This window comes from Lichenostomus cassidix, chromosome 20 (assembly GCF_008360975.1).
Source record: "Lichenostomus cassidix isolate B80296 chromosome 20, HeHo_3.0, whole genome shotgun sequence".
NCBI lineage: Eukaryota > Metazoa > Chordata > Aves > Passeriformes > Meliphagidae > Lichenostomus > Lichenostomus cassidix.
The window spans coordinates 12,903,740-12,919,949 of record NC_139500.1 but is presented as its reverse complement, the minus strand read 5'-3'; the positions used below and the strand labels follow the sequence as shown (position 1 = coordinate 12,919,949).

Here is a 16,210-nt window from a genome sequence, read left to right as displayed (position 1 = left end):
TGGAGAAGGGATGGCAAATTCTCCCCAACACAGACACTATGAAGAAAGCAACTTGAGAAGGAACAATAGTCACAGCCAGGCACAGTTACACTTTCACCAGACTAAGGAGTCACAAATTAAGGATTAAATTCACAAATTAAGGATTATCACCTTCTACTTTTGCTTAATACTTTTATTGGGAATAAATCCTGATTTTATAGGGCTTATTCTTATCAAAAGCACACAGGGCACAGAAAACAAACACACAGCAATTTTACCCAGATTGACATTTATTACTGACTCAGATTTTCAACAGGAGAGAAACAAAAACTGTTTTTGCCACTGACCTGGAAACAGCCTGGTGAACCATCCACCCACACAGAGCACCTCAGCCTCTGCTGATCACATCAGTGCAGCTCCTGCTCCCCTAATTAGTGTGTTGGCATCATTTGCCTGCACAGCCATAGAAAGTTTTCACTGGTGTTGAAGGATCTTGTTAAAAAGCCCTGGACTGCTGCTTTGGGGGATGGAGGATGGCAGAGTCCTGTCCCATGGACACAAACAGGGATGTTCTTTTAATACTGAAATTCCTAGAGCACAATTCTACAAAGAATGTGGAAGTATCAGCAAGGCAGACTGAAACATCAAGTACTGAGGCAGATTTTAGTGCCGGCCCAACCACAACTGGGGCTTTAATCTCCCTAAGAAGGCCAGAATCACAGAGGATTGCTGGGGACTGTGCATTATTCTTTGCATTCTCTCATCCTTGTGCAACAAAGCAGAGAGTTCCTAAAAGGGATTTTCACAGAAAACCCTTCAAAATCTGTTAAAGCAATTCTTAACTCCACTAAAGCAAAGATGGACCATTCCATCTTGATATCAGGCATTTAAAATATATACTTATTATCTAAGTATGCAAAGCTCAGATTTGCATTCACAACCATTCAGGGAGCAGAGGACACCACCGTGTCTCTGAGTAGCAGCTCTTCACATGAGGCAAAGGACAGAAATGTCTTCTTGAGAGAACTCTACGTCATGGTGAATACCTGGTTTCCTAAAGGCAGAAGGCAGCTCTGTCCATTTGTCAGCAAAGGCCATTGGGGGCCATAAAAAGGACAGAGGTTCTTAAAACAACAAGCATTTATTTGCGGGTGAAGATTTGGGAGCGCAGCTGTCCAGGAGGCTACTGAGGCACCACGGATGGGATAGCTAATGAAATGTTTGCCTTCCGACAGCAGACTTTTCTTCCTGACCACACAGCCTCAGCCCAGTCCCACTGGAGGCGTGCTTGCCAAGCTGTCCTGCCACACGGATCTCAGAGTCCTTCATCGTTGTACACAGGGGACAGGGGCTTGAGGATGCTGCGGGCGTTGCTCTCCACCAGCGGCCGCCAGCTCACCTCACCCGTGAGCAGCAGGTCCTCCCCGCTCAGCGCGTCCAGGTGCTGCACCTGCAAACACAGCCAGTCACTGCCACAGGTCCCACTGCCACAGGTCCCACAGCAGCTACACATTTATTTCCAAAAAACAAGCACAACAGGGAGATTTCAGCCTACTCTGCCATTTGTGTGAGGTAGACCAAAAAAGATTGCTTCTGACTGTGAGGCGTCATGGAAAGGCTGGGATAAGGATCTGCAGATCCTCTGAAGTTACCTGCGTCACTACAGCCTTAGCTAATGCCTCCTCTGAGGGTTTGGCAACAAGGCAAGAGGAGCCACGCAAAGCTGCCATGAGTCACTTCATCCTCCTGGTGGTTACTGCAGGGGACACTGTCCAGACCAGCACGCCATGGAGAGCTCCCATCCTTCACACAACTGAGGCTTTAGCTACAGGAAGATCCCAGCAGGGAACACCTGGGATTTATTGCATAAAAGCACATGAGCTGGAGGAGGTGAACGTGCAATGAACACCCATCCTTACAATGGAAGAAATTCCAGAGTGGTTTGGGTTGGCAGGGACCTTAAGCCCATCCAGTGCCACCCGCTGGCATGAGCAGAGACACCTTCCACTGTCCCAGGTTATTCCAAACCCTGTCCACCCTGGCCTTGAAAACTTCCAGGGATGGGGCATCCACAACCTCTCTGGGAAGATAGTTGGGATCTAATGAAATTTTAAGGTGCAATGTAAACAAAATTAAAAAAAAACCCCTCTCATCATACAGCAGAGGGTTAACTTGCTGCCACTGGTCACCCTAAATATGGGAAATAGGAAAAAAAAAAGAAAGAAAAACGTCCCTCAAGGGTCAGTCAAAGACAAACCCATCACCATTGGCCCAGGAAGGCTGGGAGAGCTGCCCAGGAGCACAGTACATGTTGTCCTGTCAGTATATTCTCCTCTGGCATCCACTAATAGCCATTGTTAAAGACAGGATCCACAAGAAACTGTGGCAACAAGCTGGTACATAATGTTATTGGAAACAAAGGATAATTGGACAAGGAGTTGCTTAAGAGAGGAATGAATGCACCAATGGCCACAGAGGGTCACACTGGAAAGCCACCTAAGTACAATGTCTTGTTCCTGACAGTTGCCACCAGCAGATTTCTTAGGATGAGCTGAACACAGCACACAATGCTCTTTTCCTTATTCATTTTCCCTCCCTCTCAAAATATGTTCATTCAGGGATTTTGAGTCTGAAGTGGTTGTGGATTTAAGAGCCCTGGGCAAACTTTTCTTCCATAAACTTTGCCAGTGGCTTTGGAACCCATGAGCAATTGCAAACGCCCAACCAACTGTGACAATGTTGTGTCCCCACGTTGCTGTGTCACCTTTCCTTGCTCATCTTCCACATGCCTTTAGGATTTCTCAGAGCTATCTCCCATTCTTTCCCAGCTTTTTTTTGGGCAGGGGATTCTACTCATTGCTGATAAAGAAGCTATTTCACTGTCACCCTTAGTGCTCCTCTCTGAGCTTTCTTCAGTTCACATTTTATCCATCCTGATGGTCAGCACCTGAACCAGACACATTACTCCAGCTCACAAAGTTACCAGGGATGTAAAAGTGGCACCACAGCACTATTTTATCCTCTATTCCTTCCTTAAAAGTTCTGAGCATTTGTTTTACATTTTTTAAAACACTGTGGAGTTCTGAGCTGACATTTTGATGATATAATTGTAATCTCAATGCCTCATTCCTGTGTGGTAACAGTTCAGGGCTCATTGGTACATACGAAAAGCTGGGAATGTTTTCCTCAAGTGCACCACTTGTCTGCAGAAATGACCTGTCCGCACAGAACCTGTGCTGATTCCTCCCCAGTGTGCCACATCTTCCCCTGACCACTCTTTCCTATTCAACAGCTTCAGACCTATCCTTTGCTTAAATATCCAAAAGTGCAACAAATTCCCCAACTGGCAAGAAATTATCCCAAATTAAATACTTTTTATATGTGTTTTCCCCCTGCAAACTTTCCTACAGCCTCAGCAACCTTCAGCATTAAATTAAACCAGTTCCTCCCAAGAATTCTCTGGCATTCCCAGTGTCCTCAGTCCCTTAGGAAGCTCAGCTCTTTATTTCCCACTTTCTCAGATGCATAGTGAAATAACGTCTCTCCAAACATCTATCTGATCCTGAATATAGCATTGGAAACATTATGGAAACATGGAATGATGTTGTGAAAGTTCTGGTCTTCAATTCCCTATCCACCACACTCCACTCGTCCTCCAAAATCTCTCTCACCCCTTTTCTTTGGGGCCCACCTGGACTATATCCCACCAACGTTTTCTAGAGATCTGATTCACAAACCTCCTCAGGGTTGAGAGGATAAACACTACTCAGGTAATAACTGTCTCCTTCAGGTAATAACTGAAGGAAACAGAAATAATTCTGGAAAACAAAACCTTTTACTTCTTTCCCTCAAAGGTCATCAGAAGACTTCCAAGCTCTGTGTGCTACTTCACTATGAAGAGAATCCTAATTCTCTAACATTTATTATAATTCTACAACAAGTTGCAGCCTGTTTCTGACACATTTTGTTGAGCCTCTCTATAGCATGGACACAGAAATAGATGAGCAGGATTGCTCTCAATATTCCGTTAATTTTTCTGCAGCCACTTTTCATCAAACTGCAATAATGATCTGTTCTCTCTGTGACCAGGGAAAATACCCAGGGAACAGCTGGAGCTGTGTCAGGACAGGTCAGGCTGGAGATCAGGAAAGGTTCTTCCCCCAGAGGGTGCTGGCACTGCCCAGGCTCCCCAGGCAATGGGCACAGCCTGAGGCTGCCAGAGCTCCAGGAGTGTTTGGACAGCACTGCCAGGGATGCACAGGGTGGGTGATCCTTGTGGGTCCTTTCAGCTCAGGAGATTCCAACATTCTACAAAAAATATCATCCAGTTTTTAGACTTTTCTCTTTTTCTCCTTAAAACTGATCACTGAATATTAAAATGAGACTTATTTATGAGAACTGAGCTGCACATGCAAGCAGTAAAAGAGAGCACTGCAGTTCTGAAGCAGAGGCTGAGGGGAGCAGCGTCATACCTGCTTGCGCACATACTCCACCAGCAACTCCAGGTGCCGAGGGTCATCACAGTTCCTGTTAAAAAGGTTTCTCCAAAGAGCTGCTGCCAGAACGCGATCATCAGACAAGATTCCCTACAGGGGAGCACAGAGAGGAATCAAAAACTGCACGTGAAGAAGGTTGGCCCCTGGCCACAGCACCTGTCCCAGAGCCCACAGCTGCCACGGGCTCTGCACATGGAAAGGCAGCAGCATCACTCTTTCCCAGAATGGAAAAACAACCCTGGCCTTAAATTAATTTACAGGGCAGCCTGTAACCAATTTTCTGGCAAGTTAATTTGGAAAAAACCTGGGTCAGGGTATTCCTAATGTTGGGGTTGATAACTGCATTTCTGTGTTATGAAATCTTTACCATAAAAATGGTGATCTTACAGAGAGGGCAGCAGCAGCTCATGGGAATGTGTGAAGCCTATGACATTTAAAAAAGAAAAATTAAAGGATATTTAATCCAATGTTGCAGAACTGTAATCTGGACTTTGTTATTTTTCTTTGCTCTTTTTACTTTTCATTCTAAATGAGAATGAGAACACATCAAGAACTATCTAGATTTTTCCAGTTAAATAGTTAAATCTAATATTAGTTCTGGTTTACACAAGAACCACATCTATTAATGTTATTTGTCCAAATTCTCTTGAACTTTTATTGTCTTTTTAGATTATGTGGTGTTGTCACCACAGTCTCATAACTCCTGTCTTCTGCTGACACATTTGCCAAAGGTAAAAGTCTTTAAAATATTCAGTTAAAAATAAGAAGGTCAACATTTGTCTTTAATCAAAGCATTTTTTTCCAAAAAGACTGTCAACAAAACACAGGCAGATGCATCATGCCTATACTTAAATCTAGATTAAACCTTGCATGTGTAACACTGTCCACAACTCTATCAAGTTACATTTACAATATATTAATAAAGCAAATCACTGTGCAAAACAAAAAAAAAACAAAACCCACAATGTGAATAAGAGCATCTGAAGAGCAACACTCACTAGAGAAAAAAAATTATGTAATTATATTTTTCTCTTGAAAGTCCTACAGACACTTGTGCATGATGGTGCTTTTGCCTCCGTGTATTATGAGGTACTGGCTATAAATATTCTCCCACAGACTCCCTAAAAATACTCTATAAATCCTCTCTTTGCTTTCAAAGTACAGCTGAGTACAACAGGATTCAGAGGGAGGAAATGATTTAGTGATGGCCAAGCAGGGATGGTGAAGCAGCACAAAGAACACCCCATCTTCCACACCTCATGGTTTAAATCTGTGCTTTCTGTTTTCTTCAAAGAATTTTCATTCAAGGCTGCTTCCCTAACGTAATGTTTCTCCAAAGAAATGGACAATGAATGTTTTACCCATCTGGACTATTCTGTATTCAGGAATTAGACGGTCTACTTGTTGTACATTCCCTGGAAACAGCCTTCTTACCTCATCATATCCAAACAGAGCTGCATAAAAATTTTCTACCATCCTTTTCAAGTCTTCTTTTAGAACAGTAGAATTAATCTGAAAAACAAAGCAGAAAACCATCAGTACAGGCTCTGAGGAGGAGGGGAGGAGAAGACATTCCCCGCTTCACCATGAGTGGGTGGACAAAGAACCACCACTGCCCCAGCCCACCTCACTGACGTTTGGCTGCAAGCAAGAGTCAGTCACTTTGGAACCCCCTGTGCCACAGCTCTGTTAATTCTGACACAGCTGAGGTCAGTGTTACTCAATACACAACTGGCAGAAACATCCCCAGCCAACAGTTCTGCCAACAGCTGCAGGAGTGGAGAGAAAATGCTGCTGGGGAGCATGAAGTGAGGCTGCCCTTGCAGTGGCAGCACAGCCCAAGATCATGGAGACCCCTCTGTAGTTTAACCGTTGAGCAGCTTTTCCAGACCTTCATTCATCCTCAGAAACTCAAAGGTTTTTTAGCTTTTTTTTCCCCCCAAAGCAGACTGCAGATGGATGTGCTACTACAGTGGAAGTACTGGAATGCTAAAGACTGATACACCACGCTGCCCTTGCTCCTCCTGTACTGTCCAGATTGACTCTCAGCCAGCACGAACATGAATTCTGCCTCTCCAGCATCTCTAGCAGCTCAGACTCACTTGTTTTTGACTATGACTAAATTTCTTTCAGTCTGTGATGACCCAGTGACTTCCCCCGTGCTCAAAGTGTGACTCAGTCCAAGTTCCACACTGACCTTTAACTAAATTTAATAACTGCTTAAGTATTTGCTGGATTGGCCCAAGCCACCCATTAGTGTGAGAACTGACACTATGTGAGCTTAAAATGGGACTGGACCAACTGCTGGGTGCAGAGAGATGGCTGAAATGCCTCCTGTGCATCTCCCTCATCCACACTGTGTGCTCCTCTTGCCTCTTCTTGTTACTTCTACCAACAAAGTGATGCAGTTCCTCTCCCAAGGGCTCAGATACACTTTGGTAAAGCTTCTTCTTTGTACTGATTGCCATGAGGGATCCAAGAGACACAAAGCATTTCTTTTCTACAGCTCTCACACACCCCAGAAATACAAATTACAAGGGCCATCAGCCCTGCACACCAGCAGGACACTCGGGTATGACACTGCACTTTGCAGACAGGATTTACACACAAGAGACACCAGCCCATCACACCCACCACACTGGGAACCCCTTGTCCTAAATACTCTCTCAGTATCCTTATGACTCTTCACCTTGCCAATTACACGACAGCTTTTCTATCAAAATACGAGTTAGTTTCTGTCAAGTGAGCAAATTTCCAGTTCAAACATTCTTCCCTTAAACCACTGTCTTTTTTCATCTGTTGATTTTTATAGCAATGCACATAGTGCAAACACAAGGAAAATTCCTTTTATGTCAGTTACTCATATTTTTCCATTAATATAAACTATTAAAATTCATGCAGATATTTTATAGGCTATCAAGATTTGGAGACTGGTTATTACTGAATGTTTAAAAAAAGAACTAAACATAAGAAATCAGAGGGTTAAATGATGACTGAAACTTCTGTAATGACTTAATTAAATTTTTATTGAGTACATAAACTATGATGTCATTTCTACCCAACCATGCTCAAACCTATGCATGTCAGAGATCGTGGTTTTTCTCAATAGAACATACTTCTAAATAAGCTGCACTTCTACAGCTCTAATAAGGGGGAGCAGGTCTCATGTAACACACTCAATAAATTATCCTTCCATTTTAAACAAACAAATTCCATGAGTTATTATATATTTGCCACGCACTTTTTATGACATAATAAAAATGTTACCTCAAGGATTACTTAACACATACTACAAATGTTACAGCAGGCAACTGCAAGGGGCAAAGAAAACAAATAGTCCCATTACAGAGACAAGTCCTGGACTATACATCCCTGGGGAAGCAGCTTTCCCTACTAAAAACAAAGAGCAGCAGCTTTCAGTTAGCAAGAAACGGGAGATAACCAAGTTAAACAAACATGGTAATAAATACATCTTAAAAAACAGTTTCAGATACAAAATCTGAGTTTGGGGATGGAGCCGTATCTTAGGCAATTGAATGATATTTAAAGAAATACTGTAGTTTCTGAAGAATACAACTGGCATTGGTCAAGTACAAACATTGAAGACAAATATCCCTCTTTATAAATCAAGAAAACTGAGTAAATCCAAGTCCCTGTTTGCTGGAAGCGCTTCCTCTTTTGAAGCTTGTACACGTTCTTACCACTGACCAGTTTCAGGATCTGGTTGGTCATGATTCTGCTGACTCTCCCACAGTTTGTTATTAAGCAGAAAAACTGCTAGAGAATTCCAAGTGAGTTAATTGCTAATAACAAGGAAAAAATCAGTAACATCTGGAGTTCTTCTTGGGATTTTGCCCCTTTGCCTTCCTTGGAACAGCCCAGCGCAGAGCTGTCACTGGACAGATTTATGTGCTATGGCCCAAGTGACACAGGATTGTGTTAGTTCAAAACGTTTTTGGTACATCTCACCTTTACAAGACCTCTGAAACAAGGAAATGTACAGCTAACCTGTCTCCCTGCTACATGGCACAACTCTTCTCTGAAAGGCTCCATGAGCCCACATTCTGCCTGTGGGACATCTGCAGCAAACAGCTGCTGCATTTTTCATGTCACAGAGAAGAAACCTCATCTTCGGCCTTAACAAGTTCATGTGCATCATCCAACAGCCACGTGCTGAGGGTGACTCTGCAGCTGACAAGTGACAGTGCCAAGTCTCACAGGTTTTGTATTCTAAGATTTCTAGAGAAGTAAGAACAAACTGCTCTCCTGTACTGCTGGACACGCAGAAAATACCTAATATGTGGGCACGGTTTTTAAAGTGAACACTGCTTTAGAATCAGTCCATATCAGTGTCCTATGATGGACCAAGACATTCCTTTAGTAATGAATCTCCTCCTCCTCCCCACTTGCCTTGGCTCACGGTGCAGAGCAGGATCAGAGTGCGCAGGCTGGAAGGTAACAAGTGACAGGACAAGAGGAACGGCCTCAAGGTGCCAGGAGATTATTAGATTGGATAGGAGGGGAAAGAAACAACAGGAAGAATTGTAAAACATTGGCACAGGCTGCCCAGGGCAGCAGTGGAGTCACCCGCCCTGGTTCAAAAAAAGTGTGGGTGTGGCAGCTGAGGACATGGTTAAATGGTGAACATGGAGGCAGTGCTGGATTTGCTGATGGTGACCAGATGATCTGAATGGTGCTTCCCAATCTCCACGAGTCCATGACTCCATGGGCTCCGATGTGCTCTGCCTGCTTGGAGCCATCGTGCCCAGGGATGAGCCCAGAGCTGCCGAGGTGCAGCCCATCCCCAGGGAGCAGGACACAGGATCCCTGGCAGTGTCACTGCACACCTGTGTCCTGCCAGCGCTGCCCGAGCTGGGATGGCCACAGGCTGCTCTGCCTGAGAGAACTGCAACAGGAGTTTCTTTCTGCTTCAGCTTTTGCCAGCATGTGTTGCACCCTTAAGCTACTTTAACACATTAATCCTTCCATAGACTATAAAGCCAGAAGGGGCACTTCTAACTGCCTTGTACAAGCACTAGTCATTGAATTCCAGGCAGCAATTCCTCTCTTTAGGCTGTAAGTTATGCTTGAACTAGACTTTTTTATGAAGAGATTTCAGCCAGAAGAAATGATTAGATCATAGAACCTGACCCTCTGCATATCACAGACCATTACATTTCACCGAGTTCCCCCTGTACTAAGCTCACTAAGTTGTGTTTGGCTAAAGCATATCACCCTCACAGTCAAACATGTGTATCTCATTTCATATTTGAATTTTCTGGCTTGGGTTTCCACCCCCTCATTCTCATTATACCATTCCTGCTAGAATAAAAAGCCTCTTCTGTACAATGTGTTTGCTCCTGAACCTGTACACAATGGATGTGTCAGCACAGGGATCTTTTCAAGCTAAGACTGGGCTCTTTCAGGTGCACTGACACACCACAGCAGCAGCACACTCCTGGAGTGGTCAAAGCTGCAAAGGCAGAGCAGTGGTTTATGCTGATACAGTAAAAATGAATCCATCCCTTGTGCAAAACAAGTTCCATAGGTCTGAGTACACTCATGTTGTCATGGCTGAGTCCACTCTGGGGACTTCTGCAGCCCCACTGCCATAAACATCACCCACTCTCACTGACACTTCTGACTGCTGGAGCAGGAATATCAGCAAAAGTTCCTGAAGGAGATACACGACCAATCTGTCATGATAAAAAATGTCACTCCACAAACATTTAGGCTTTTTTATGCCCCTTCTCTCAAGTTGCAACTGGACAGAATTACCTGAAACATGGTTTACATTCCTACAAGTGCTTAATATATTAGCACTTGTAGTTTTATACGGGCTTTTTGAGTGTTTGCTCAGAACACTGTGTTAAAACACACATGACAATAAATGGGCAAATGGGCAAATAAAATGCAGCCCTTTTATTCCATCCTATTTTATCACTATTGCTTGCAGGACAGTAATTTTGAAATGATTGAGACTGTAGCTAGGATCAAAAATATTAAATTAATTAAACAGATTAGAAAGATTTTTGTAGCAAGGGGCCATAAAGGCCAGTTCCTTCAGGCACATACTTGGGAAATGACAAAGATATTGAAGAAATTATTTTTCTAATCTTCAACTTTTCAGCCTTTTATTAACTGCTCTTCTACTTTGTCTGCAAAGCAGATCACTGCTTGTAATTAGCTACAGCTTGAGTCCCTGTATGCTTTAAATATTAACTCTTCTAATAAATTCTCTATTTTTTAAATTAGAAGTAATTTTATAACACACCTCTGTAATCATTAACTTCAGAGAACAATCTTTAAAGCCTTCTTCAATATTCAGTGACAACCTACGCAAATATTCTTTTAACCTAGACAAAAGCTAAATGTTAGGTTGTAGCAGAACCAGCTCCTGCCAAAATCTTCAGTCCATAAAAACAACATTAATGGAAAAAGTAGTGCATGCTCTGCTACCTTCATAACAATTGTGCAAACATCAATAAGGCTCCTTAGAGCAAGTTTATTCCAAGTAGACACAGAAAAGCAAGTTACACAACTTACCTACATCTTTCAGCAAAACCAGATGCTCACCCCTACCTGTCTGCTACCCAGAAAATGAGGTTTGTTCCTATCTTGCAGTTTTTTAATTTGGAAACTCTGCCATGGTAACAGTTACAGATGCAGAGGAGATCACAGCACAATCTGAACTGTATTCGATGGCTTATTCCAAGTTCCTGCTTCCCTGCAGAACGTGGCTGGCAGAGCTCACTGACAACCTCTCAAGAGAAGGATCAGGCAAAAGAGCTCAAATAGAGCTCTGTCAAGTTGTGCTGATTCTCTGTAAGGTGAGCAGTTGTCAAGGGCTTTTTCTGTAATGCTTCTTAAAAAACCAGTTGCTAAAAGCCTAAAACTAATCACAATGTGTTTCTGAACACACCAGAATCAGGAATTCAGCCTGATAAGCTGAAAAAGGAAATTTCAGAACCAAGTTTAAAGAGGCACTTGGAGAAGACAGTAGTAAAGGTAGATAAATCATTAAGGTAAATATGCACCATGAGCACTGACCAAGATGCTGTGAAGCTCCAGCTCCTCACTGAGACAAACCTGAGGGACCTTTGGGAAGTGTCACACACCAGGAACACTGATCAGACCAAGGGGCCACCTACCAGGGTATCCTGCCTTCAACAGCAGCCAGAATCCCTGAGAAAAGGCCAAACCCTACAAAAGCTGATAGACGCTTCCTCCAAGGATTCTCCCAACCAATTTCAGCTCAGGATAATTCCCAACTCTTGCTATTTGTTTCGAGTAATCTCCAAAAGGTCTCTATGTCCTGTCCAGGGAACTTTCTGCACCCACCATGTGCTTCAGCAAGCAGCACCCTGCTCTGCTACCCCTGAAGAGATCGACCTCCTCCTGCAGGTTCCCCTGAAAGTGGCTCCTGCTGGCTTCATCAGCTAGCCCAGTCTTTCCACAGGATCAGGCAGTGAATACACATTGTTCCACCACCTTCTCACAGCACTTGAGATTCTGAGAGTCACAGAATGATCCCAGAATGGTTTGGGTTGGAAGGGTTCTTAAAGCCCATCCATTTCCAGCCCCTGCCATGGGCAGGGACACCTTGCACTTTTATACCAGGTTGCTCCAAGCCCCATCCAGCCTGGCCTTGGACACTCCCAGTCCATCATATTCCAGGTGATATGATCTGCCCATAGAGAAAGGCTTCAGATTATAAAAGTCAAGAGCAACAAAATTCCAGAGATCAGAGGGTACTAAACTAAATGAAACATAACAGCTAACATTAACAGGCCTGCAGAGATAGGAAAAGTGGCATCCATTCTGAAAAGTATTTCAGCAGAAACAAGTAAGTACAAATTAGTAGAAAATACAGTAAATGAAAATAAAAATCACAGGTAGTCTGACCAGTGATATTCAGTGCTGATAAAGGTACTAGCAGTAAGTGCTACAAAAATTAATTCATAAAACCTATTTAACAATGTGCAGATATTTGGCAGCTATGATTTGGAAATGGATCTTTAAGAGAAAAAAATTAAGTTCAACCATTCAACAGTGAAGGAAAAAAAATTTAGGAATTATTATGAAAGGAATATGAACCAAAAGAGGAACCCTATTCTGCCATAAATCCATAATGTACCTGCATATAAAATGCTGCACATATTTGTTACCTTTTGATCTCAGAACAGATCTAAAAGTAGTAAAAAACACATAGAAAAAACTGACATGATGAGATGTATGAGGAAACACTTGCTATATTCAGGATGAAATGAGGAAGATAATGGTGGAGAAGTAAAATCATGAGTTGTAAAATCAAAAGCAGATAAGTAAGGAATTATTGTCTGCTGCTTCTCATTAAAAAAGATGTAAATAAGAATCTGATGAAATTACCAAATATACTTTAAAAATTTAAGTGTTTTCTCATGCAACGCATTTAAGTGGCAGAAGTCACTGCCACAGGGCATTAAAGAGCAGGAAATACAAAACAGGTAACAAAGGGCCTGTGCATTCCTGGAGGATTTCTGTCAGTGATCCTGATCACAGTGGTCCCTGTGCAGCTCTCGGGTTACCCATTAGTGAATGCCAGGAGAATATACCACAAGGAACTGACCCACAGCTCTGTTTCTCATTTTTTATCCCAAATATCTCTCATCATTGGCAGCCACAGTACCCTGGATCCTCATCTGACAGTAGCAAGAGTTATAAGCATGTTCAGTTTTGTCCATTTTTTGCTGACCTTGCAGATATTGGCTGGTATCTCTCCTGTCTGGGTATCTATTCCTTCCTGTCCTGGCTTTCCAGCAAGACAGGCACAGCTCATTAGATGATCCTGTACACCAGACATCAGGTCACTTTGCTGACTTGGCAGGAATTTCACCTGAAAAGTGCTAGTGCAATTAAAAAACCTGCTCCCTTTACCATAGCCTTTAATATCCTCATGGGAAGAGGCTATGTTTTATGTAGTAACATGAGCAAGAATGATCCTGCTCATACCAAATAGGTCATCATCCCCTAGGGGAAAAATAGTAAGAATACAAAAAAACATTATTTGTCCAAGAATTTGGGACCAGAACAAGCTTCTGTTAGATGGGAAAAACAAGGCACCCATCTCCTCTCCTAAAAGAAACTTCCAAAAAAAGGTTTATTTCATTTCAAATGGGGTGACAGTTGCTAGAGTCCATACAATTAGTCAGCAATTAAACAGCCTCACCCTTACTGCTACTACCTTTATCCAGTGACTGAGGCCAGAACAAATGCAAATACTCAAAATTACTATCACATTTCAAATTAATTTCTGTAGTGCCTGGCAGACTAGCTGATTTGTGTTTGCTCCATTAGCCTTCCCACTCTCTCCTAGCAGGGCCCTGCTCATACGTGACCTGTTTGACATTCTCCCATCAGTTCCACATTTGGGTAAAATTCTAATTTGAAGTCACATTGCTTTCACCTTCTACCAATATTCTGCACCTTCTGGTTTCAATCATAAGCTGAGAAAAACCCGATTTCCCCAAGCATTCCTCCTCCCCAGGGCTTCAAACACACACAGGCCACAGAACAGTTAACAGTTAAATATTTTCTTGCCAATATTTTAAGAGTGCAGAAGGTTCCAAATTGCTGGTAAAATAAACAATGCCAGACTGTGAAAACTCCTGCCTGCCATATACTCTGATGTTAACAAGAGTTTCTTTATTACTGTAACCTTTCAGAAGAGAACAAAAATTATTTCTCTACCCTAGTTCTGCCCTCAAGTAAAAGGCAAAGGAGGAAAGTGAACCATGAAAATGCTGCATGGTAAGATATTGTGAGTTTTCCATCTTACTTCTGCATTTCATTCAGACTCAGTACTGCTGTGAATAAATAAACTTCCAGAAGATCCTAAAAGCCTGGGCAAGGATTTTAAGAAGCCAAAATTTTCCTTTCACAGTTTCTTGAATAACACAGATTAAACTTACATTTGGGCCATCTTCCCTCCTGCAAGGACATAATAAAACAGGAAATACAAAAGGGCAAATTTAGGATGTTCTCAAGGAGACACATCATTTTCAAGCTCCTTGGTAGCCAACTCTGTCCTCTGGGGCTTTAGCCCTGTATTTCCACCAATTACAGGGGCTCTGCTACTTCCCCACTTTTAAAAAATGAAGTCTTGAAACAGCATCTCCAAACAGAATTGCTGGTACTCAGCATCAATGAGACAAATGACTCCATAGCTCAGCCCCTAAAACCACTGCTCCTTCTACTGACTCCTTCTCCCATCCACAACACCTCCACCACAAAAATACCCCTTTTTATGTGCACTTATTCCCATGGCCTCATGGCCTCCTGACTAACTTGAAAACCAACCTGATGCACACTTTGCTAGTGACAAATAGAGATCTCTGAGATCCGATATGCTGGTATTTTGGTAACATCTTTTAAGCTTTGGCACTATTTCCTGACCTTTGAATGAAATAACAATCAAGCTCTTACAGAAGTGTAATGGTAATTAACTAGTTAATAGAGATAAAGCAAGTGCTGTGTAAGACCAGAAAGAGAAGAGACACTTGAGGACAGACAAAGGAGTAGAATCCTTTGAAATTCCCCGACCACGAAGGAAAACAGAAAAGCACCTCAATTTCCCTAGATGTGTACAGAAATATCCTATGCTGTTGCTTATACTAGGATAGTAAAAGAAATCAGAGGAGTGAGCAAGAGTGGAAGCAGGCACTCAGACTACTGCAGGGATTGCACTTGCACTTCCTGATCATCATTTTTTGTTCTACTGTGGGATCTGTTAGCAAAAGCAGTCAAAAAAAAAAGGGTTTCAAAGAGCTGCCAGTTCTGTAAATGGACAAAATGGGCCAGAGAACTCAGAAAACAAAGCAACAAATAAACCAAGCTCTAACAAGAAAACACAAGACTCACTGATGAAGTGGAAGCAGAAGGTATCAGTGATTTTCTACCTGCAGTGAAAAGCACAAGCAACAATGTGATTAAAATGTATGGGAACAACAAAGAAGCTCTCAATGGTTTGCTTGGTCTGATTTAGAACCAACACTGATCTCGGTATTATTTCTGGTTTTATGGGGCAACTTAAAAGCACATTCTAGGGGAAGAACCTTTCCCTGTATAATGGACACAGAGGAATATAATACTGAAAAATATGTAATACTGAAAAAAAGGCATGTCTGGAACAGGTGCCACAAGGCAGCTTCCAGTGTAATTCATGCAGGCACTCAAGCAAGGCACAGAACAGGCCAAGGACACCACCTTACAGTAACAGGATCCAACACATCTGGGAAATTTAAATTGATTTTTTTATGCCAGAATTGATTTTTTTTCTATGCCAGAAAACTGGGGCAGGCCAGCTGAAAAGAACCCAAGCATTTATTATACCTTGATTTCAATACCAGGTATGCTCGGCATGGCCCAAACATTTCACCCAGGTGTGCTGGTTCCACAGGCACTGTTTCTGGAACAACTACATCAAAAACAACCTGAGAAAGAGACCCCTATTTCAAAACTCCATGTGCTGGTAAAGCTAAATTTGCATCATTAATGTTTGTTCCAGACATCATCACAGTTGAGCTAATTCAAGGTAACATTCTATACACATGCCCTGTCCTACATATTAAAGTTATAAAGATTTCCAGAATCAAATTTACTGAATTTATTCTGGAAAAGTACCTGCTACTATTATTCATTTTTAAAATGACAAAGTAGTGGAAACTTGCTGGGAACTTTCAAGGTCTTTGAGAAAA

General features: G+C 42.4%; 1 protein-coding gene across 2 annotated transcripts in view; it reads right to left on the bottom strand.

Moving 5' to 3' along the window:
- Window positions 1–251: 251 nt before the first annotated feature.
- UQCC1 (ubiquinol-cytochrome c reductase complex assembly factor 1) overlaps window positions 252–16,210 on the bottom strand; it is a 47,090-nt gene continuing 31,131 nt past the window's right edge. For both annotated transcript variants that reach the window (XM_085079597.1, XM_085079598.1), the window contains 3 exons: window positions 5,910–5,987; window positions 4,452–4,565; window positions 252–1,429 (listed from right to left, as the gene is read on the bottom strand). In XM_085079597.1, coding sequence (XP_084935723.1) covers window positions 1,295–1,429; window positions 4,452–4,565; window positions 5,910–5,987 — 327 coding nt within the window. In that variant the 3' untranslated portion in view covers window positions 252–1,294. The remainder of the gene's footprint in view (window positions 1,430–4,451; window positions 4,566–5,909; window positions 5,988–16,210) is intronic.